Source organism: Rhea americana, unplaced genomic scaffold (assembly GCF_003343005.1).
Source record: "Rhea americana isolate MKP2758 unplaced genomic scaffold, rheAme1 scaffold_471, whole genome shotgun sequence".
Taxonomy (NCBI): domain Eukaryota; kingdom Metazoa; phylum Chordata; class Aves; order Rheiformes; family Rheidae; genus Rhea; species Rhea americana.
This window is the reverse complement of record NW_028186614.1, coordinates 179,548-201,789: the sequence shown is the minus strand read 5'-3', so window position 1 is coordinate 201,789 and position 22,242 is coordinate 179,548. Positions and strand designations below refer to the sequence as shown.

The 22,242-nt window shown below is 41.9% G+C and overlaps 2 protein-coding genes across 5 annotated transcripts in view; one reads left to right on the top strand and one right to left on the bottom strand.

Annotated features, from left to right (window-relative positions):
• Nucleotides 1-2,819, top strand: part of PSMB4 (proteasome 20S subunit beta 4) — a 3,435-nt gene extending 616 nt beyond the window's left edge. The window contains exons 2-7 of one of the 2 annotated variants that reach the window (XM_085316558.1): nt 282-488; nt 1,113-1,259; nt 1,840-1,921; nt 2,012-2,128; nt 2,371-2,459; nt 2,685-2,819. In XM_085316558.1, coding sequence (XP_085172684.1) covers nt 282-488; nt 1,113-1,259; nt 1,840-1,921; nt 2,012-2,128; nt 2,371-2,459; nt 2,685-2,697 — 655 coding nt within the window. In that variant the 3' untranslated portion in view covers nt 2,698-2,819. Of the gene's footprint in view, nt 1-281; nt 489-1,112; nt 1,260-1,839; nt 1,922-2,011; nt 2,129-2,370; nt 2,464-2,684 lie in introns of those variants that run through there. The other variant, XM_085316559.1, reaches the window with a different exon arrangement.
• A 1,788-nt stretch (nt 2,820-4,607) lies between these two features.
• Nucleotides 4,608-22,242, bottom strand: part of POGZ (pogo transposable element derived with ZNF domain) — a 37,512-nt gene continuing 19,877 nt past the window's right edge. For 2 of the 3 annotated variants that reach the window (XM_085316555.1, XM_085316553.1), the window contains 16 exons: nt 19,687-19,862; nt 18,681-18,789; nt 17,460-17,753; nt 16,482-16,688; nt 15,610-15,719; nt 14,857-15,191; nt 13,902-14,056; nt 13,303-13,403; nt 12,190-12,336; nt 11,075-11,209; nt 10,328-10,497; nt 9,630-9,770; nt 9,239-9,298; nt 8,803-8,915; nt 7,960-7,984; nt 4,608-7,822 (listed from right to left, as the gene is read on the bottom strand). In XM_085316555.1, the coding sequence (XP_085172681.1) occupies nt 6,253-7,822; nt 7,960-7,984; nt 8,803-8,915; nt 9,239-9,298; nt 9,630-9,770; nt 10,328-10,497; nt 11,075-11,209; nt 12,190-12,336; nt 13,303-13,403; nt 13,902-14,056; nt 14,857-15,191; nt 15,610-15,719; nt 16,482-16,688; nt 17,460-17,753; nt 18,681-18,789; nt 19,687-19,862 (3,848 nt within the window). In that variant the 3' untranslated portion in view covers nt 4,608-6,252. The remainder of the gene's footprint in view (nt 7,823-7,959; nt 7,985-8,802; nt 8,916-9,238; nt 9,299-9,629; nt 9,771-10,327; nt 10,498-11,074; nt 11,210-12,189; nt 12,337-13,302; nt 13,404-13,901; nt 14,057-14,856; nt 15,192-15,609; nt 15,720-16,481; nt 16,689-17,459; nt 17,754-18,680; nt 18,790-19,686; nt 19,863-22,242) is intronic. The other variant, XM_085316554.1, reaches the window with a different exon arrangement.

Genomic DNA, 22,242 nt, shown 5'->3' with positions numbered 1-22,242 from the left:
GATATGGGGACAGTGCGGTTGAAGGCTTGTGGGTGGGGGGCACCGGGAGAGTGGGGGTGAGGGCATGGGGAAATGGGCATGGGAACACTGCGGATGAGGGACTGACTTGGGAGACACTAGGAGACTGCGGATGGGGCCACTGGGTTTGGAGGGACTGGGAGTGGAGGGGCTGGAAGAGGCAAAGGGGCTGAAGATGCAGGGAAGAGGAGAAGGGTCTGGGTTGAGGGAGCCTTGGGCCTCACTGGGTGCTGGAGCGGCGCTGAGGTTTTGCTGGTCTTCAGGAGCCCCATGGTGACGGGCACCTCCGTGCTYGGAGTGAAGTTCGACGGGGGGGTGATCATCGCTGCAGACATGCTGGGCTCCTACGGCTCCCTYGCCCGCTTCCGCAACATTTCCAGGCTCCTGAGGGTGAACGACAACACCATGCTGGGGGCGTCCGGGGACTACGCCGACTTCCAGTACCTCAAGCAGATCATTGACCAGATGGTGTAAGTACCTCCTCCCCCAGGCTGCTGCAGCTGAGCTGCAGGCTGGCAGGGCAAACCTCTGCAGTGCCCTGGTTCAGGCAGGGCCACTCTGCCAGGCCTCTCTCTCCCCCCAGTCCTCAAACAATTGAAACATGTAATAAAACGCATTCACCGAGCAAGAATAAAACTCATCTTTGCACTTACAGACCAAACAAGGTGGAATAAGTTAGTGTGGTTTGAGGAATGAGCTTCTCTCTTTCAGTTTGTTTTACCGCTGCTGTGAATTTCTGCCTGTAAATCCCCTGCCATTAAGTCAGTTGTGAGACAAACACAGCATTTCCAGTTCTTGAGGTGAAATCCTCCTTGTCCTCCAACTGATTTCAGTCCCTTYGCTACAAATGTCTTTTCCACATTCTCTGCTGAAGACGGTGAAGAATCAGTTTAAATTATCCTTTGATGACCCAAGGTCTTTGGCTGACTCACCTCTTGCAAGTTCTTGCAGTTCTTCTGTTTCAAAACAGCCTGCAAGGAATCTGCATGAATGTACCCTGTCCTGTTCTTGGCACAGCTGGAAGTGGATTGCTGGTCTTGTATCCCAGTGCTTTCCAGCCATTCTTAGTTGGGTGAAACTTCTCTTTAAATTAGAATCGATGAGGAGCTGTTGGGAGATGGTCACAGTTACAGTCCAAAAGCCATTCACTCCTGGCTGACAAGAGTCATGTACAACCGGAGGTCCAAGATAAATCCGCTCTGGAACACTGTTGTCATTGGAGGCTATTACAATGGCGAGAGGTAAGGACAAGCTGCATGGAGCGTGCTGGGGTTACTGCACATCCTTCCCTAGGGCTGCTTCTTGTGCATGACACGAGATATCTTTAGAAGGGAACTTCACTAGTCCAGTTCCCTCTGGTCCAATTTCCTAGACGGGATCTTGGGTCTTCTCCAACAAAGAGAAATATGTGGTGGAGCTGCTGGCCAGAAGGTGCTTTGTGCTTTCAGGCTCATCAGAGCAACAGACAAGAGTCTCCTTGGGCGCTTTCCTTATGAGAAACAGCTGATGATAAAATAATGAGCCACTGGATTACCATTTATTTAATTCTTGTAGGCATATCCTGCTCCTGTTCTCACACAAGGGCAGGAGTGGAAGGATACATCTGGCCTTGGTGGTCCCACGTGGCCTTAAAGCCACATGAGCCTGCGTCTCCAGCAGGACAGCTGGACTCTTGCTTTGTCAGYGTGAGCACGTCTGCCCTGCTGACTTTTCTAGGGCTCTCACTGCAAGCTGGASGTAGCTGCTCTAAAGCTGAGCCCCTCTGCAATGTGACACAGCCCTGCTTCTGCAGTGGCCGCAGTAACAAGTCTGACCCTTCAGTTTCCTAGGTTATGTTGACATGCTTGGTGTGGCGTACGAAGCCCCTACGCTTGCTACAGGCTATGGAGCGTACCTAGCTCAGGTGAGCGTTTACAGGCAGTGGCGTACAYGCTTGATCAGCTGCTAAAGCGATCTCAGTGCCGGGCGACTGAGCTGAGGGGCTTTTTTGCAGCCGCTGATGAGAGAAGTCGTGGAGAAGAAACCCAGCCTGACGAAGGAGGAGGCCCGTGACCTGATTGAGCGGTGCATGAAAGTCTTGTATTACAGAGACGCCCGATCATTCAACAGAGTAAGTGCCCTGCTTTGGCATGCCTTCACTGGAGAGCTGCCCTACCTGTTGTGCGCCTCAGACAGATATTCCAGAGGCCAGTCTTCACCCCAGGTTATCTTAATACTTTTAGTCATTCCGTTTCTGATCTCARAAAACCTTGTAATACCTCTTGAGTTGGTGGATGCAGGGTATTTAGAGATATTCAAGTACAGAAGTTGGGATTTATTGAAAACTCTAATAAATGTTTTCTTTCTCCTTAGTATGAAGTTGCTATTGCAACGGAGAAAGGAGTGGAAATAGAAGGACCTTTGACCCTGGAAGCCAACTGGGACATAGCACACCTTGTCAGGTAATGCCCATTAGAGTAAGTTTACTTTGAGCTCTTAATCTGTGAGTTGGCAATTTAGCAAAACCTAAGAGCATAAAATAAACTGTTCAGAAAAAAAATCACTTTTTTGTGAAAAGCAGCACCTGATAAAAGCCTAAAATGTCTTACTCTGGTTTTCAGTAGTACAGATATTGACCACATCCAGGTTGCATAATATCCTGACCYTGTAAAAATATTTTCTTGCAGTGGCTTTGAATGATCTGTGAAGAGCTCCAGGCTGTTGTGTTCATATTATCAGCTTTTATGTATGCTATATGTAAATCAGTTACTCCTTTTGAAGCTCTCATTTGTTATGGAAACTAAATAAACTTGTTAAGACAAGTGTGTGTGTGTGCTTGTGCCGATGGTTGGAAATTAGTTGGTGAGTTGCTCCAGAAGTGTTTACTTCATGAAGAGTCTGTTAGTTTAAAGCAGTGAGAAGCCAGAGCACTTCAAGAATCACTCTGAGCCACCAGGTTCTGTCTTCTGCAGACCCATTCACACTTCAAAAGCATTGGTAGCAGCTGCAAGCCCTCTTCCTGGAGAAAGACAACAAAAACACTTGCTTCTGTTTTCTTGACTGGGGTTCTGGTAGGAACTGCACTTAATTAAACATGTAAATACGCTGCCTTCCTCCTCCCATATCTGAGTTGGCAATTGTTTTATCAGATAGGTATTGGAAGTATAAATGTGTGAACTGCTAGCTCTAACTAGCACCCATGGTTTCTTTTTCTACTTCTCCATTTTAGTAATGGTTTCTTAGTTGCAAGCTTGTGTTCCTATAAAGATTATTAGTAGCAAGACAACTCAAGAGCAGGAGTTGAAATAGTTACCTGTGGGACTGCAGGATCAGTACTGGTTGGTACCTGTTTGCTTTCYGTGTGCAGAATCTGAAGTTAAATATGCAACTCACTTTAATATTGGGCCAATTTAAAGAGAAGGCTACTGGGCTTTGAAATGTGGACACTTCAAAGTGGAAAGTGGAACATACTTTAATGTAGCAACCTAGACTTACATGCAGCATGTGCCATGTTTTGCCTGTGGTCACCCAAATCGCCATGAATGCTGATCTGGACAGGTAAAAAGCCTTAGGCAACCTGTAAAAGTCACCTGCAGACAGAAAGAAAGCATGTTTTTAAAGACTGTTTTGGTAGGAAGTATTTGCTAACAGTACRTGACAGAATTCAAAGGGGACCTTGTGCATAGTTGGATAGCGATGGCTCTTAAGCYGTCTTCAAGGGGAGCGTTATAGTGCTTCCTAAGTCTGTACCACCAAAGCACTGCTGAACACAGAGGAGAGCTGGAGTCTGTATGCTGCACAGACAGTTAAGAGCAGCTGTGCCAGGTGCGTTCAGGAGCTTTGTGGAGGGCCAGACAAAAATAAAGTGACACCATGAGGGCAAAGCAGCATTTCTAGATTGAAATTTTAAACTTTTCCAGCTGTTGGTTGTGAAGCTGCTGTTACACCACATGACAAGCAAGCCTTTGACTACTGTATTAACACCTCCAACCCCTTGTTGCTCTTCAGCTGATGGGGTAGTGTTAAGATATAAAAAGATAATACCTCTAAGATGCTGTGCACCCGGTCAGTTTATTACCATGTTTTCATAAACATCTACATCGTGCTCACCCTATAGCTCTCAAAAGGCGGTYAGTGGTCAAAGCACTGACTAGTAAGTGTTTTGACTGAAAGGACACAGGCAAAAAAGTGGAAAGGGGGGATTGACTGCAGCTGCTTTAAGATTTTCTGTAGTGACTAATATTAGGATAATTAAGATCTCTGTGTCTGGATCCCTACTGCTCTACTCTGCTGATACTAGGTTTAGGGGGATACAAGGACTCTGAAGTTCAAAAACAAGACAATCATCCTACACYACAGTGCAAGCTTCCTTTAAATCTCCCACTGGCTACCAGCCCAACTACTGCTGTAAGAGGATAGTAACAAATGGTGTTACATGTACTTCAGTTGTTAAATGATTGCCGAATTGGGCACTTCTTAGCCTTACCGTTTATGATATTGTTTCATTTTAGAGTGGTATTTACTACTACTTCAGATAAACAGCCTGATCCATTAAGCTCTCAAAAGAGAATGGGGGAGATCTCAAATAAAGATAAAATGCATTAAATGTATTTATTCAGTACAGTATTTTATTAATGACTCTTTCAGACTTTAAAAAAATCTCAATCAAGAGAGTAGGTTGTTCCATTTAACCTACTATATAGTTAATAAAGGGCAATCAGGGGTTGCAGAAGTGTAAATTTGGCAGAATTCTGCCTCAAGTGTTAGTGACATGTAAACACATTTAATTACTATCTCATCTCTGGGCTTCTTTAAGACATGCTGAACAACTCTGTGACCCCCTCACCAACAGAAAACAGACTCTAGCCTGCAACYTGGCCACACCTCTGCAATACAGCTCATGTGTCTGGTTCAGTTTCTTGTGTGGTTCAGAGGATTTCAGTCTGCATTGTATATTAAGCATTAAGTTATCACAAGAATTAAATAGTTCTTCATAATAAAAACACATGTTTATAAATCCATTTCCCTGGTTTTATTAAATGTTCCACTTATGTACATTTTAAAGATGAACCATTTACAGGTCTGCACATGCTGCCTCCTGCTTTCCTTAGGTAATAGGGAAGGTTTGCAAAACCTCTATGGAAACAGAAAGGTGCAGGTGCTTCTGATTTCTGTATGTCAAAATGCTTTCCGTCTATACCATAATACATACAATTAAAAAACCCTCAAACATGCAAATTGTAGAAAAATTTAAGCTGGCAGTGAAAAATAAAAACAAACGTCTTCTTTTTGTGCACATCACAGTTTGTTTCATTAAATCAGATTTCTAATTCTAAGGAACGTAGTGTCTGATGCCACTGGTTAAAGCAGGTTTATCAACTACTAGTAGTTAAAAGGTCAACGTTTAATGGTCCATACAGTTTTAACTCCCATCTACTGCACAGGAAGATCAAGACAGACTTGACTTTCCTCTTCCATCATGTACCCTCTTGTCAGTGATTCTTTGGAGCAAGGTGAGTGTCAGATGGTTTCCAGGTTGGAGGACTGGAACCATCACACACAGTGTCAGAATGTCAACTCGGAATCAAGGCTTACTTTAGCACTGCACCTAACTCCCTAACTGTGGATCTCAGTTCAACTCCAGTTCAAATTCTAATGGCTCCCAAGAACCGTTGCTGGCATTGAACAGGCAAAATTCCTTCGCTTGTGTTTTTACCTCTTGTCAAAATTCACAAGCAAAATAATTACTCATGAAAAAAAAAAAGAAAGAAAAACTTAATGGCCAATTATAGAAGGTTCACACATTAAGCAGTAATTCGTATCTAAATTTACCACAGAAACCAAATCTCTGGGTCGAGTGTTTAAAAAAAAGATAGTTACCTGTGTTAAGACAACCAAAAAGATTTATATACTGGTTCATTAGCTACATATTTTTTTTTCCTTTCTTTAGAAATGGTCACATTGACAATGTATAATTCAAAACATTTCTGCACAATAAAAACAGAAAACTATGATACAGTGAGGTAAAGAAAACGCAAAAATATTCACCCACAATATATTTTCAGAAAATACCAACACAGTGATTTTTCTTTTAAAAAAGCACAAAACTTATAAATGAACAGCATAAATGGCTATTTATCTGAGTGATCGCCTACGAATTTCCTAAACCCACAAATCCACAGGGAAGTGTAATGGTCTCATCCGACATTTATTTAAAAAATAACCCTTTCTGGATCATGATTTGCAGATCAGTGCTCAGATTTCCATCAGATCCAAATCAGCATCTTCAAAGCCATAAAAGGATTCAGTCTCACTTTCCCCTTCAAAGAGCTGATGGAGGATTTCCGGGTCTGCAGATTCCTCGACCTGGGTCCTGTCCTGGACCTCAGCCTCCTCATCCTGCTGCTCATCACTCAGCTTCAGCTGCTCCTCTAGAGAGGCAATCAGCTCCTCCTGCATGTCAGCATTACGTGTGGGCGAGTTGGCTGTGCCATCCGGACCAGGCAGCACACTGGCCACCAGGAAGGACTGCTGCACAAGTTCAGGGGAGTCACTAATGACTTCCAAGACCTCTGCCAGCCAGCATAAAACCAGCTGGAGAAGTATGTCCGAATCGCACGTAGAGTCCGCCATTTCCTTGGCTTGCTCTTTCCACTTTTTATGCAAGAAATTTTTCACAGTCCTTTTTATACAAACATCTAGAGGTTGAATTTTGGAGCTGCAGCCAGCAGGGACAACAGCTGGCAGAGTGCTGGATGCACTCAGCAAAGAAAGTACTTCTTCCGATAGGTGTGTTCGGTGACAATCCAGCACCAGCATGCCCTTGCTGTTCTGACACACTGTGTGCTTCTGCCACACTCTGGATGACCACAGCTCCATGATTTCATCATCACTGTATCCGTTTTCCTTTGCTTCCAACATGATAGATTCTGGTACATTGGCAGGTTGCTGTACATGACCCCTGTAAAAGACTAGTGTTGGGAGAACACTACCGTCAGCAAGGATAGTGAGAACAACGTCACACCAAGGTTCCCCAGTTCCCACTGTCTGCAAAGCATTCTCCTTTCTGTCATCACTGCTCAGCACCTCCACATCAAGGAAGAGAGAGATTTCATCAATGGCTGCAATCATGGAGAGAGGCAGGTCTTGAGTGTGGATTTGCCGCTGCACAAACTCAATGAAGCAACTGGCGTTGTCTTCTACATCTTTGGGGAGAGGGTGAGCGACTGCCCTTCGGGTATGTGTGCTGAGGTTGTGCCGTAACATGAACCTCACTGCCCACTCGTAAGAGATCTTGAAGCCACCTTCAAGGGATCGGCCAATCTTGGTCGCTTTCTGGAAGAGAGTCTCCTCATTTACAGGCAGCTGCTGCTCCCTCTGTGTGAGGACCCATTCTGCTAGTTTCTCTTCAGCCTCTAAACTGAGATACTTGCCCTCTGACAGAGATGCTAAGTTCTCTTCTTGGAAAGCTTGAAATCTTCGTAGCCAACGCCTGATCCGCCTCTGGGGATTTCGGAAGTGCTCTGCTGCCTGTTCAGTGTTGCAGCACAAAGCAAACAGTACAACTCGCAGTTTTTTCACTGACAGCTGCTCCTTTTTACTTGCAGGTTCAGGCTCCTTTGTTGGCTGCTCATCCTCTTGAGCATCAATATTTAAGAACTCCTCTTCCTGGCAGACCAGAGGTCTGCTGTAGGCTGCTGGTGCCAGTTCAGGCTCCAGGTCATCTTTTGCAGGCAACATGGACTTTGTTTTCACAGTAGCAGCTTTACTTGGGGAATAGGTGGGGCATGTATTCTTCATGCTTTTGTCCTGGGGCTGGATGTGCCTTAAAGAGAGAGAACACAGAACCTTCTTATAAACCAAGAAAATAAAATTATTGAGAGAAAAAAAAAAAAAAAAAAAAAAAAAAAAAAAAAAAAAAAGAAATAGATGATGGCAGACAAGTGTTTACAAATAGTTTACCTGGAATGTGAAATCCAAGTAGGCCCTGTTAAAGAAAGAAAAAAAAGAGAGAGAAAGAGAGAGAGAGATTTGGAGCTTAGCAAACAAACAAAAAGCACAAACAAAGAAAAAAAGTCATCTTAGAGAGATGAGTATCAGTACCCCTATGTTGTCTGTTATTCAGAGCATCCCAATATGCTGCAAGAACAACTAATATTCATCCCTCCATTCAAACCCCCACCTCCTCCCATAGTGGACTCACGCTTAAGTCAAGCCAAACTGGAACTAGTACATGAGAACTTATCACTGCGGAGCGGCACTAAACAGCAATCATTAGACAGAAACAGCAAACTCCATGTGCCTTTGAAATCACGCAGAGTTTAGATAGGAAAGCTCAAGTTTGGCCAGATCATTGCAGGCAGCGCCCCAAAGATAACTCACAAGAATGGCTGGAATGCCAGTTTTAGGCCCTATTCAAATCCTAACGTCAGCAGCTGCTTAAGGCCTCTTGGTGTCATGGAGGTACAATGATGTCTCAGAGGAACAGAGGAACTCACTGAAGTCTCTGCATTGTATCTCCCTGGGAAGATCTCATGAGAGTAGTTGCTAGTGACACAGCTGAACTCCAGAGTGAGTGTCATTTAAAGCTAAACTCTCAAATCTCCATAACAATTAAGACACATTCAGGCAGTTACAGAATGTTCGCAGTCTCATTTTATAAACATTCAGGATTCAGTAAGCACTCAGCCAAATGCTACTCTTTGAAGTATTTGATCTTGAGTCTATGAATGGATGTATTATGTCCTACCCTAATCTTAGATTTCATATTATTACAACTTTTTTTGCTCCTTTTCAAACTCCTACCTCGGAAAATAATGTTACTAAACTCATGCGATGGATTGAAGACCAGATGTTTTGCCATTGCATCACCTTCAGATGTTACAAAGAGGCAGGAGGAACACGACAACTTTACACCACTGGAAAAAGAAAAAGTGAGCTTAGTCTAAGTATCATATATGAAAATATGTATACTCCCACACCCCCGTGAAATTTAGAAAAAAAAAGCACCCTCCAGTGTATACAGACAGTGCCCCCTTCCTGAAACAACAAACTCCCACTGTAAGGCAAGGGGAGTCTCAGGCAATACATTGCTCTTAATTTAATATATTTTGCTATATTAAAAAGTTCAGTTTCTTAAGAAGCAGATCATGAAAGAAAAATAACAGAAATGGAAGGGGTGGGATGGGGAAGCACGTTAGATTCCCAGGTAATTAAAATAAGATGATGAGTTTTCCATTACCAGGCAGTATAGTTTTTAAACAAAGCCAAATATTTTGGACTCTTCCGAGGAACATGATTGCTGCAAGACAAAAGAGTTTATTAAATGTCAGAATCAGTCTGCATATTTAGAGATATAAACACATGCAAAATACCATACATCTACTCAGATAAACCCAATCCTGGTTTTAGTAATATTTTGTCTGCCAATTCTGCTTTCAAAGGAATGAAAAAAAAAAATGTATCTAAATAGAACAGCTTGGTATCATTTCAAAATGCACAGATTTTGGAGCAACTGTTCTGCCGTCCTGTTCTATGGTCTATGCGTGGTCCTGTAGAGACCACAGGCTTGTTAGGAGAAAAAAAAAAAAAAATTCTACTATGGTGTTCAAAGAAGTATTTTTAAGACGTACTTGATCATGTGGTTGGCGTAAGCTCTAGAGCAGCAAGTGCTGTAACGACATAGCGAACAGTGAACGTAGGTGGGAAAGTGGTTTGGGAAGTCAGGTATTTCAAAGCTGCACTCCAGACAAGTTTGCCTCCCCAAGACACTCCTGTAGATAAGAGGGGATATTTCCATCAAAGGCTGGACAGGAATCTTTTGAGTTAAAACAATCATTAGCACACATAAAAGAATTTAATAACACATGTAAACTTCCAGAACAGTCTGCAGTCAAACTGGTCCTATCTTCAACCCCAGCTACTTAGGATGCCTCAGTGCCAGACTTAACATTCCCCACTTGCTGTAGCCAGGAATATTTGATTTAAAAAGTGGGTCAAAATTGCTTCCACTTCTGGATTGTAGTTAAAAATAATAATAAGATAAGGTGGTGGAACACAGGGTGGGCAGAAAGCCCTTAAGGAGATCCCATTCTCTCTATAAAAATGCTTMGCTAACTCTGTATTTCAGATTTTCATCTTAAGGGCTTTCATAGCATGATTTAATCCTGTTTTTGTGGCAAGTTAAATTCTCCTGGCAAAAAGGCTTCTTGGCAACTTGTGAACTTGTCTAGTGCCAAGGAGCAAATTCCCCATCACTGTGGCATGAGAKAGAGAGAACTGCATTTCCTTTAACAACTTTCAAATTTGAAACTTAGCAAAAAGTTCTGACATTTTCTTGACCGCTCTCTTCTGGACGTTCCTCTGGACAGGTGGGTACAAGAAGATGGGCTGGGGATCTGTAGATGTCAGCGGAGTGGCTTCCTGCCCAGTGCCCTGGGGCRTATCATTCGAAGATATTGGCACTGTCCGTGGCTGTCCTCTAGATGCCCTGATTGTAACCTGTAAGGAATAGATACAGCCATACCTCTTAACACAAGGACAGAACTGATCTATCCAGATTCAGAGTCCTCCCTTTGAATCAGCCATTAAGAGTCTCAGCTCTTAGCAAAGATTAAACAGGCACTCCTAGAACACATTTCATCACTTTCAAGGGCAATGCAAACACCAGGACATAACTTGAGCCCCGTAAGTGTCTGTTTTTCCCCCCTAATGACTACACAGGAGTCCGAACAACTAGTTCAGATGCAGATGCCTTCACTTGTACATATAGTGTTTGAGGGAGTTTAATCTCTCTTATGTGCCACTTTCAGCTCCAGGCTCTCTGGCTTACCATTTCTATGAAGAGGCTGGTCAACTAAACATATACCACATGGACAGAATATTAAGTGTTACTTTGTCCCAGTGACTGTGGTTTGTAGGTGATGCAGATGCCACAAAACTGATTGCTAAAAGCAGTCAGTAAAAGCAGCTAAAAGCTGCTAGAGGTTTTAGCAAATACACACCAATATGGAAGTCATAAATGTTTCTGAAGGAAACAGAGGAAGACCAAAGACCACTGTTAACTTGGATTTCTTACCTTGGTTCCAGGTTTCAATCCTTCTAGTTGTTTGGGCTTTCGGAAAGTTTTGTGGTGCTGCAGCTTGTGTTCAATTTTATCCTTGGCAAAGAGGAACTGCAGTCTGCATTTGTTGCARTGATACACACTCTTCTTCTAAAGCAAACACAAATGAAACATAATTYATTTTAGAGAAACAGAAGTCACAACACAGCAGGTTCAGGTGAGGGTGTTAAAGAACACAACAAAACTACCTTCCCCTCTTGAAACTAAATCCATCCCAGTTTCTTAAGCATCAGAAAAATATCTTCTTAAAACAACCACCAGTTACACTATAGTAGCTAGTTCTACTTCCAGTGTGGAAAGTGCTCCCTTCACAACATCCCCCCGCATCTTCATTTTTCAGATCAGCAGGCTCTGCAGAGACACCAAGATTGAAAGTGCCACGGAACAAGTCTTACCCAGCTTGTTTAAGCCAAAGTAAGGCATGCTAGCGGAGCTGTGTGTGGGGGCAGCATTCCTTCAAGTTGCCTTGCCTCTACCTCTTCTGGAAATCAATGAAGGACTTCAAGGGCAATCAATCCGGCACTTGTTAAGAGTGCTACATTTCTATATTCTGAAAGCATGCTTCAGCTACACCCACACAAAATATGTTGTCAATATAACCAACATATATGGAAACAGAACACTGAGCTATGAAAACGCATTCATTTGTGTGCACACAGTATAATTTATTTTCCAGAGATAAAATTTTTAAATTCCAAATAAACACAGGACCCACTATTGGTTAACCATCACATGAAGCAAACAGTCCAGCAAAACATGCTTTTTTGTGCTAAGTAACAATAATCAGTACTACTCCCAAATGGAGGTGGGGGAAGGGGCAATGCTTCTTTTCTTTAGCCTGTTTCCTATGAAAAGTCTGGARTGAGAGCATGTAAATTGCATTTGTTATGGAGTGAATACAGCATCTATTTAAAACCCTCTTTCAGCGAAGTCCCCTCCTCGCCACCCAACACATGCTTAACTGTAATCACGTGCTTAACATCCACCAAATCTCTGTGGAAAGTGAACCACCTTCAACAGCAGCAGCAACAAAAAACACACACAAAAATGCTGCAACCTTAACACAGTACCTGATGCCTCATGAAATGCTGTTGGAAAGCATTGCCATTTTTAAAGACTTTGAGACAGTAAGGACAGAGCAGGTGCCGTGTGTCTTCATGGATCATTCGGAAATGGCTGTCCACTTCAGAGTAGAGTGACGAGCGATACTGACACACCTATAGGAGTGGACAGAAACAATTAACAGTGAGGTAGCATAGGAAACTCTCTCAAATCTAYCACTGCAATACGGAGACCTTAACTTTAATGTCCAGATGCTCAAAGGTATTTATCAACGGAGTTTAGGAACCAGGTCCCAAAGAACCTGGTAGCTTATTACAACTGAAAGATATCAAACCAAGTAGCAAATATTGAAAGTGGTCTGGATAAAAACYACAACACCGACACGACTCATACAAAAAAGAAAGAAGTGACAATTCAAACTCTGGATCCAAGAAAAAAAGAAAAAAGAAGGGGGGAATATACAGTCAATACAAAGCAGTTAGAGTAATTTTTTCAAGTCCAATATAAAATGCAGAATTTGAAACAACCTGTATCAATATTTTAGAAGTTTACTCTCTTCTGTTTTGTTTTTTTCTTTCAGTAGGATAGCCCTAGGTCCTCGAGGCAGAAAGGGCATGCTTAGAACTGATACAAGCATAAATCTCATGATAATAGAGTGATAAAAGATGGTAAAAGACAAACAGCATAATCTCATCTCCTCCAGAGCAACAACTTCTCTTTATGGCACAGAATTTGCTTGTGGGTCCCAGGAGGAGGAGAAGAAAGAAGAAAAAGAAGAGAAGAAAAAARAAGTATTAGGCTCTGCTTCCAAAGCCTGGATGTCTATACACAAATGTCTAGTGAGGTGATCCAGCTTCATAGYGCTGGGAACAGACAGCAAACAGTCCGCTGCTCATGCTGCCCTAATAGCTGATGGACTTACAGATTATATCACGTGTGTGTGTATGGGGGGGGGGGAGAGAAGTAAACAAACAAATATGGCTGGTGCCACAGAACTTTCTCATGGGCCAAGTCTATTATTTGGACCACTAAGAGCCWCATGCACTCCTGAAAAGTGCCAGATTTCCTCTTATGACCCAGGATGCATTTATACGGTCCAGCTCCTAAAACAATTTCAGTACCTGACAAACATAGGGCATCTCCCCAGGCTTGTGAGTATCCTTCATGTGCTGTAGGAACATTGGTTCACTCTCAAATGCCCATTCACAAATCTTGCACTTTGCTGCAAGAGAAAGAAAAAGCAAGTAACAACTGGGGGGGGGGTGTTAAAATGTAAACTACAAGTTGCAACAAGTTGCTTTGGTAACATAGTCCCTTTATTAAAAAGGGAGGCACTGCTAGTCTCAAAGCTTTGAATGGGGCACACAGAAAAAACATATTCTGAGAGGTTTCCAAAAGGCAGCAAAAGTTCCACCCACCATTTTATTTAAAAGAATAAGTAGCAAGATGTCCTGATGAGGCAACAGCAAGTGATTAAAGTCAAGTGTAGAATTCTATTTTTATCAGCAAGTTCACCAAAAAGTTATCACTGAGTTCATACTTTAAAATATTCTTGACAATTAACATGAATAAAYATTATAGTGTAGATGGATTTTTCTACTGGTCTACAAAACAAATGCACTACAGCAGCAAGGCAGAACAGATGTGTCCTTTCTCTAAAGACTTAAAACAAGACAAGATCCCCCTTAAACCTAAGCACGTAACAGCAAAATCAACTTACTTGTCGATTCATAGGGACTRTGAACATTCTCTAAATGACACTGTAGCTGGAACGGAGTGGAAAACTGTCTGTAACAATGCTGACAGATAGTATGGACATCTACTTCTCCATTCTGCTGATCCAGTTCAACATGGTGCTTCATATGATTCATAAACCTTATGGATGTGAATAGAATATATGTGAGCAAGCATCTAACATTGTGCATCTGTAATGCCGAAAGCCTCACGAACGCTATACCAGAAACTTTTAAACTCATATTAACAYTACTTTTATTTGCATAAAGGATTTAACAATAAAACTAAAGTAACTGTGGTTCCGAAAGAGCGTTAGGATCAGTTTTCTTCTTGCTCTTCCTACCAAAACCAAGCAAAAATTCTTTCTATCCAGAGACCTCCTGCTCTTTCAGAGGAGCTAAAGAAGAGATCTGGCAGTACAAGGGCTGTAATAGTTGCTTCAAAGCATTTCTGGCCCTAACAGGGAATGCTATTCGCCGTAAGGCATTTCAACTCAAAAGAAAAATCACCATTCCATTTATTTCAATAAGAGAACACAGTGGCTGGCTGGAAAGAATACACTATTTTTACAAAAAGATTTTCTCATCAGCTCCCTCTATTGAAACTGTATTAAATAAAGATGAGGAGAGCAGGTCTTCATAGGAAATAAAATTCCTTATCATCTCGTAAGACTAGTGACAAGTAAATGAAGCTTCTCYGCTGAAGAACATAAATGCCATTATTCAAACCATACAACCTTCCAACAACTTTTTCCCTGACTCAGCTGTGAGATAACAGACAACTCATCTCACCCTTTTCTGCTTCAGGTTTGGGCTTAACCCACTGCATGGAGGAGCTGTAGGAGTTGACAGACTGATGCTCACAACTCATTTCAACTTCTGCAGATTAGAGGCATTCAGAATACTGTAGTTTGTTTTTGTGGCACATCACATTCCTCTTACCGTATGTTATTCTTTAGCCTCTTGGTGCAGTGCGGACACCTGAAGGAAGTTGGAACCTTGGGGAAGTTCAGTAGCTGACTCACTTTGCCACCATCTCTGCCATAGTAGAAATCATCCACTAACATAATGAGCTTACTTTGGGATGAGTCGACTACATTTTCATTTGGCTCTGGAGCTTTAGCAGGTGGGGATAGTGCAGGGATTGGAGTAGAAGAGGGTGGTGAAGCAACAGCTGTATTTTTTTCTGGAGAGGGAGGCTTTCCAGATTGAATATTTGGTTCAGGCTCTAGAGATTTTCCTTTCTTGAGAAATTCAACCATTTCAGGGCAGCAGTACTGAAAGAAAGAAAAGCCACATGAAACATCAGACTGAATCTAAGCAGAACTATATATACTATTAAGGGTAAACAGGCAAAAACTAACAAGAACTAGAAGACAGAACAACTCTATGAAATTCTTACGGAAAATGTAATGCAGACTCAATATTCAATTTTCTGTGTTGATTCTTTTCTAGTAAAATTAGAAAATAAATGCACCTTCTGACACTAAAAGGACATAAAACTGAGGTCCTGCCTACTTGCAGTAAGGGATGCTGTGGAAGATATTCCATAGGCCTCTCCTTTGCCTCTCACTTTCCTCTAACCATATTCTTCCTTTTAACAGAAGTCCTTGATCTAGGGAGAAGAACTAGTCTTTGCACTCCACAATCACGAGCAATTATGAATTAACTGCTCATCTTAGAACGGTTACTTACACACATATGTCCTCTTAAAGCTTCAGTGACTCGAAACTGGGCATTGCATCTTGGGCAGACCTTCCTGCCACCATCTTGCAAATCAAATGTGGGAATAGGAGATGAGCTGACTGTAACAGGAAAAAAAAAACCAAAACAAAAAAAATAGAATCCTTACACTTCATCTTAATGCTAGGTGATCTTTTTGGTGTACYGAAATACTTTAGTTTCTAGAGCTGTGGTTTAAATGCTAACTAGTCTGGAAGAAGAGCCATGAAAAAAGCAGAGGTATGCAAACTCCTGATAATCTGTACGATGAAATGCACCCCCACTAGCTAGAACAACACAAGTGTCTCAAAACTAATTTGAAAAAGGAAAATCAGCTAAATTCATCTCCCCTTCTTCTTCAATCAATTCTTTGGTTTCCTGTCCCCATCCACCAGTTTAAATGCCTCATCTTCATCTTCAGCAGTGATCAGAATCTGGATGGTACAAAAGGCACCTTAAAGCAACTTTTGGACTCCCGAACATCTTTAGGAGGTTCTTCCTTTGGAAGGAGAGAAGCAAAGATTTTATCCTTTTCCCTCCTTGTGCAGAGTCTCTCTGGTGTATGTAGATTATTTCCATGATAACAGGATGCGCAGCAATAATTTTGAATGCAAAATAAYGTAAGCAAAGATTCACAAACAAAATACAATCACTGGATAAAATGTACAGATAGCAAATACACAGAARCTAACAGCGTAGCTCTCTAACTGTTTATCCTTGTTATGAAATCTCAGTAGTTATAAGTTAGGATTTTTTACTCCAGAAGACAAATGTTTGGACATCTGTACATTTCTGGATTCTCAGCAGAATCAATCAAATTATAAAATAGCTGCTGTAGACCATACCTTTTAATGATGATGAYGACGACGACGACTCTGAAACACTAGATCTCTGGGACCCATGTACAGGGCTGCTGTTAGAAACCACAAGCGGGCCAGGGCTCTGGCCTAATGAAGGAATGGTATTCAGGGTATTCACTAGCTTAGCAACCTCATTGCTGTTCTCACCAGTCACTCCAGGTCTCTTCACAGTCACAAAGCTTGCAATACTCACTGCCAAGAGAATGGATAATAGAGAAATGAATTAGGAACAAGCGAGATTTATCGCACTATGTGAAACCCACTCCCATCTAGCACACCTCATCTCCTTTTCTTCTACCTTGACTCTTCAAAGATGACGACTAAGCCACCAATTCTGATATCCAGTGACCTGAAGGCTGGTGAGAGTGGTAAAGAACATTTCCCTAATCTTCTGGTTACACTCTAAGATATGAGCCATGTTCCATGACACAGGATATTGATGGTCACAAAAATTTTATTTTCTTTTCTAAGTGTAGTTGTATATGACTATGACCACTTAAAGCTAAAAATAGCCTGACTACTTGCGTGAAATATTTTTTTGCTAAATTGTTTGTCACTATTCCTGAACAATCAGTTCACTCATGAATTCAGCCAACATAAAAAAAGGTGCAAAATGGTTAGTTTCTGCTTGTATTCATCATCTGTTTAACTTAATCTTTCAAAAAAAATACAGGTGACTAACAAACAGTATTTTGCACTTTGGGGACTTTCAGTTGATGATCTCAGAACATTCTGCAAAGCAGAATTTAACTAGTTTTCAAACCAAACTGGATACTATGGCAGAATTGTTTTCATTTTCCATACTGGTAAGAGAGATGAAGGATGAGTCAGTCACAGAGGCAAAAATAGAATCCAGTTCTGACTCAATTTCTGTATTCTAGCTGCTAAGCCATATGTTTGAAGATCAAATTATAGACAGTGTTATACACTTGAGTCYCCTTGCTTTTACATGGCAAATCTTACCTAATTTGGGGTTAGTAGCTTGACTGGACTGCCCTGGCTGCTGCACAGTTAACTGTCCAAGTGATGTTGGCTGCGTTGAAGTAGGAGTTGTGGAGGTGCTGGGAGAGGACTTACTTTGCTGTTGTGCCTGGGACTGTGGTACAGTGCTCCTGATGGTAAGCGTGGCCGGAATGACCGTAGTGAAAGTGTTGGTGGTGGGTCGGACCGGCATGGTTGTACCTGGTCTCACCTGGGCCATTTGAGAGAAGACTTGAGGAACRCCAACGGTTGGTTTAACAAACTGGGTACCTGGAGCTTCAAAAAACAAAGTAGATTAAGTAATCAAACTCCATTCCTTGCTCAGATATTTCAGAGTGCAGTCTACTTTCTGTCACCATTGAGCTTCTAAAATTCCCAGTGTTTTCAGTGGAAGATGCAAGAGTTCAGCACCTTAATTTCCCTTCCCAAGTGGAATAAAATATAGTGAAAACTGTATTTGCAGTGATTGCTAGGTGGAATTTTCAGGCACAAGTAATTTATGAGCTTAAAGGCTGATAACTTTCATAGGGCTCACAGTTCTAGTCACTAAGCCTAATGGAAGCTCATGGCCTTTTATGACAGAACAAGTGATCCTACAGAGARAGATTAAAGCTTGCGATTAGAGGCTCTGCAGATTCATTTTGGGGAGTCTGAAAGGTGACTCRATCACTATGCATGGTTGCTTTGTTATGAGGCAGGTATCCAGTGACATATGGATTCCTGACCTTGCTGATAGTGCATGACAGGATCTGGCAGCAGAAATTAGCATTAGAAAGATCCTCCTCAGGGTGAGGCTTGGTTTACAGGCAGTGAGGGGACATGGCTTGGGGAGATTTAGAAAAGAACCACCAAAGGGTGGTTAGGAGCTTGTCACAGTCTGGGATTTCAGAAGCAAGTTAAATGTTTTTTGGAGAGGCTAGATTATACGCAACTCTGAGGAAGATATTCCTTCCAGGTAGAAGTCCCCACCCTGTGAAGAACTTCAATACTATGATCGAAGGGCCTCCTTTCAGCTGTAAAACAACTTGCAGATTTGGTACCACAGATGAAGAAAATCCCAACTACTACAGAAATGGAAAATCCCCTTCTTCAGAGCTACTAGATATGCAGGTCAAACACAGACTTCAAATGCAGATCTTTTATTTTTGCTAGTCTAAAAAGAAACATGACAGAAATGTAGCTTCAGTTTGTTTCAGCCCTTACCTGGGACTAGGGTAATGGGTCTAACTGTTTGACCTTGCTGTACATTCAGAACAATTCCAACTTGATTCATTGTGTTTTGCACAGGTCGCACATTCCTCACAGGAAATCCCTGCATTTAAACAGGACAGTTATTATTAACATATTTCAAGCACTTCCAGTCTGAGCTCTCTACACCTTAAGCACCCCCTCCCTCAAACAGAGGAAAAACCCACACAGTACTATCTCTTCCATAAGATCAATTGAACTATGAGGCCATATTGTTCTCTGCAACTCAGTAGACCAGCACCTCAAAACAGTACGGCTGCCTTCCGTACCATACTCTACAGCATTGTGATATGCAGGCTCCACTCTCAACCTTTGCTTTCCTAAGAATCTACGTAAATCATCTTCCAGGTCTTACAAACAACTTGCAAAGCCATATTTGAAGCAGAATTGGTTTTCTGGGATAGCAGAAGATAGATTTCAAACAACAAAATAGATAATTTACCTATTCTGTTAACAACACTACTTCAACAGTTGCAACATGCCAAGATAGAATTTCAACTTTCTCTCTCCCCTTCCCCAAGCAGCAGCTCTGGTAAAAGTGCACACTCCTTTTATGGGAGCAYGTTCCTAGGCAAACGCTCAAAGAAGTCAGTGGGCATTTATCTGTGTGCTTCTCAAGAAAATAAAACAGAGACAACTACAATAACAAGCAACTAGCAAGGTCAAAGCCATAGAGTGGATAGACCCATCTCACCAGTAGGGTGTCAGGCCCTACTGGTAAGACACAAGGGTGCTACAAGCAAGAGACAGCATGAAGTCCTATCAGACCTGTGCTAGCTCCACAAGACCTACTGAGGTGTGGAACAAGCAGACTTCAGCTCAAGTGTAACATCCACCAAGGTGCACAAGAGAAACAAAAACAGGCATCTGACTACTTCTAAAGAGAGAATTGTCTTCTTACACCAGATCTCTCTTCTCAGGGATTCCCATGCACAGAAGTGGGGACTGCAAGGACACTCACCTGGGTTGTTATGAAGATCGGCTGGCTGGTCACTGGAGAATTCGTAACATGATTGGCATTCTGCATGACCTGTACAGGCCTTAACACTGGCTGGGTTACCATTGTGCCCAGACCTGAGGCTGGGTTCTGGGTAAGGATTAGCGGCTGTCCACCTTGCTGAACAAGTGGATTGCCAGCTGGAAGAAGCACAGAAATATAACAGTCATATTTGTCAAGTAAAAATTCGTGCTTCTCACACACTCAGCTGACAATTTTAGTCTTCAGAATTTCATCGACTTATCCAAAGCATGCTTTAGAAATGCATTTTTGATAACATCCAACCTTTCTATGCATTATTTTATTATTCATATTTACACTAGGATTTTCAAAGCTGCCTAGAAACTAGGTGTTCAAATTCTTTAGCTTTGAGCAACCACAAAGCTTGACTATTCCTGCTGCTGCATGCCCACTGAACACATCTGCAGCTGCTAAAAACATTAAATATATTCTTCCTAGTCTCATTAATTATAAAGTGAAAAATCACCTGCTGGTAGACACTGGGAAAATTTATGCTGAACCACTACAAGCCCCAGTGCAGGATGTGTACCAGAGGTGGAGCAACACTGTCAAAGTTTCTGAATAGCACTACCAGGCAGTTGGGGACATCACAGTCTGCTGAAGGCCTCAATTAACTAGAAACCAGGAGGYAACTTAAAAGTTATCCTTAACATTCTCTGACAGAAAGAGGACTATGGGACTGAACCTTCATGAAATGCCAGGCAAACTTCAACACATGAAGGAAAAAAGGATTGAAAACATGAACCATTTTGAAGTCACGATGTTCAGTCTGTGCCACAAGAATGTCTTACAATGGTTCAAAGTGCTTGCTCTCTTGAACCAAGCGTGAAAGGTCCAGCTTAAAACCCAAAAGTTAAGATGGGGAGGAGACAGTACCTCATAACTGCTAAAGTCAACATCCTTGATATTGCACAATATATGAATTATTTCAACATCATTCCTTTGGTCTGAGAGTTGTTCACATAACTGCAAGCAAGTAGGTTACTGCAGCTTATCAAGTTACCACAGCTAAGATCTGCTAACCAACCGTGCAGGTGCTTCTGCCTGGCTTCACTCAGAAGTAAAATCTCTTAGTTTAAAACATCTTACTAGTACTTTATACTAAGAGCTTTTATTATTTGCTTATTTGACAATAACTTGCCTTACACTAAGCAGTAGTAACGACACTTCTTCTAGATATGTCAGCACAATTGCAGAGTCCTAACACTGGTGTCACCAACTGTCACATCCGGTTGGATTTTCATAGTATGCTTCTATTATGGACCCACTGCTTACAGATACAACTGCCTAACACTTCTGTTATAGGATGCCATCTTCAGTTGCACATTGTTTTGTGACATATTAACTCCTTCAACTTGAAGTACCCCATGACTACTGTTAAAGTTACCTAAAGCTTTTCACTTGCAGTCTAAAAGGTATCCTATGATTTTGTAAATTGCCAACTGCTTGGATTAAGTTTTACATGATTGGAGATCTGCCAGAATGATTTTTTGGTAGTAGGCTGCAGAATTGTTCAGTCATCAAAATAAAAAAAGCAAGTTTTACTTTTTCTAGTACTTTTTTTTTCATCTTATATGATTTTCCTTGTAAGTTCTAGAACCTCTAGAACTTTTGTGTTGGATCAGAGAGTAGGCAGTTGCCCAAGGGGTTTTCATGACTACCAGAAGAGTATCTGTGGTTGCCCCCATAAAAATCCAAATAATCTGATCACTCTAACCAGACTCTGATTATCTTAGTTTTCATCAATGCAGCAGAGACTTACTAAAGGTTGGCTGTGTCCTTCAGTCAACATCCCATTTGTCCCAAATGTGCTCAAGTTCCACAGGTTCTTACTTGCCAACCAAAGCAGATTTGCAATATTTGCACAGAGTGAGGAAACAAACCCAGGAATATTGCCCAATTGCTTCTGGCAACCTGGGGGCTAATGTAGCACTAGAACAAAATTCAGAAGAATTTCTCATCTACTGCCAACATTTGCTGACACTCAAGAGATAGGGTAGGAATTAAAAGGAAAAGAGAAGAGAGAAAATGACAGGAGGAGACTGAAGAAATATGCTAGTCAAAGACGGGGCAAAGTGGTCTACCACCACCAAAACACTACCACCAGCAAACACTAGCAAAGCTCAGCAGAGCACCCTCCACCTCACACCTCATTCCTCTTCAGCAGCCAGTCCACTGAAGAATGGCCACAAACCTCTGCTATCACTCACCACGTCAACTCAAGACCGTGCTGTGGATCAAGGTAAGAAGCAACTATAAAGGCTGCTTATTGCAGTTGTCATACACTCTCCAACAACAATTAATTCCTTGATCATGCACCATATTTTTCCACCAAATCCTCACCTCAGTGCACAGAATGCAGGATGGTTGGGAACAGATCAAATCTATGTAGAAAACTAGGAGATGTCTGCACCTGTCCAACTCTTGCATTGTAAATGACAGGAAGCACGTAGCAGAGGAACCAAGAGACCATGGAAGAGAGGAGTGATTTTGTACTTA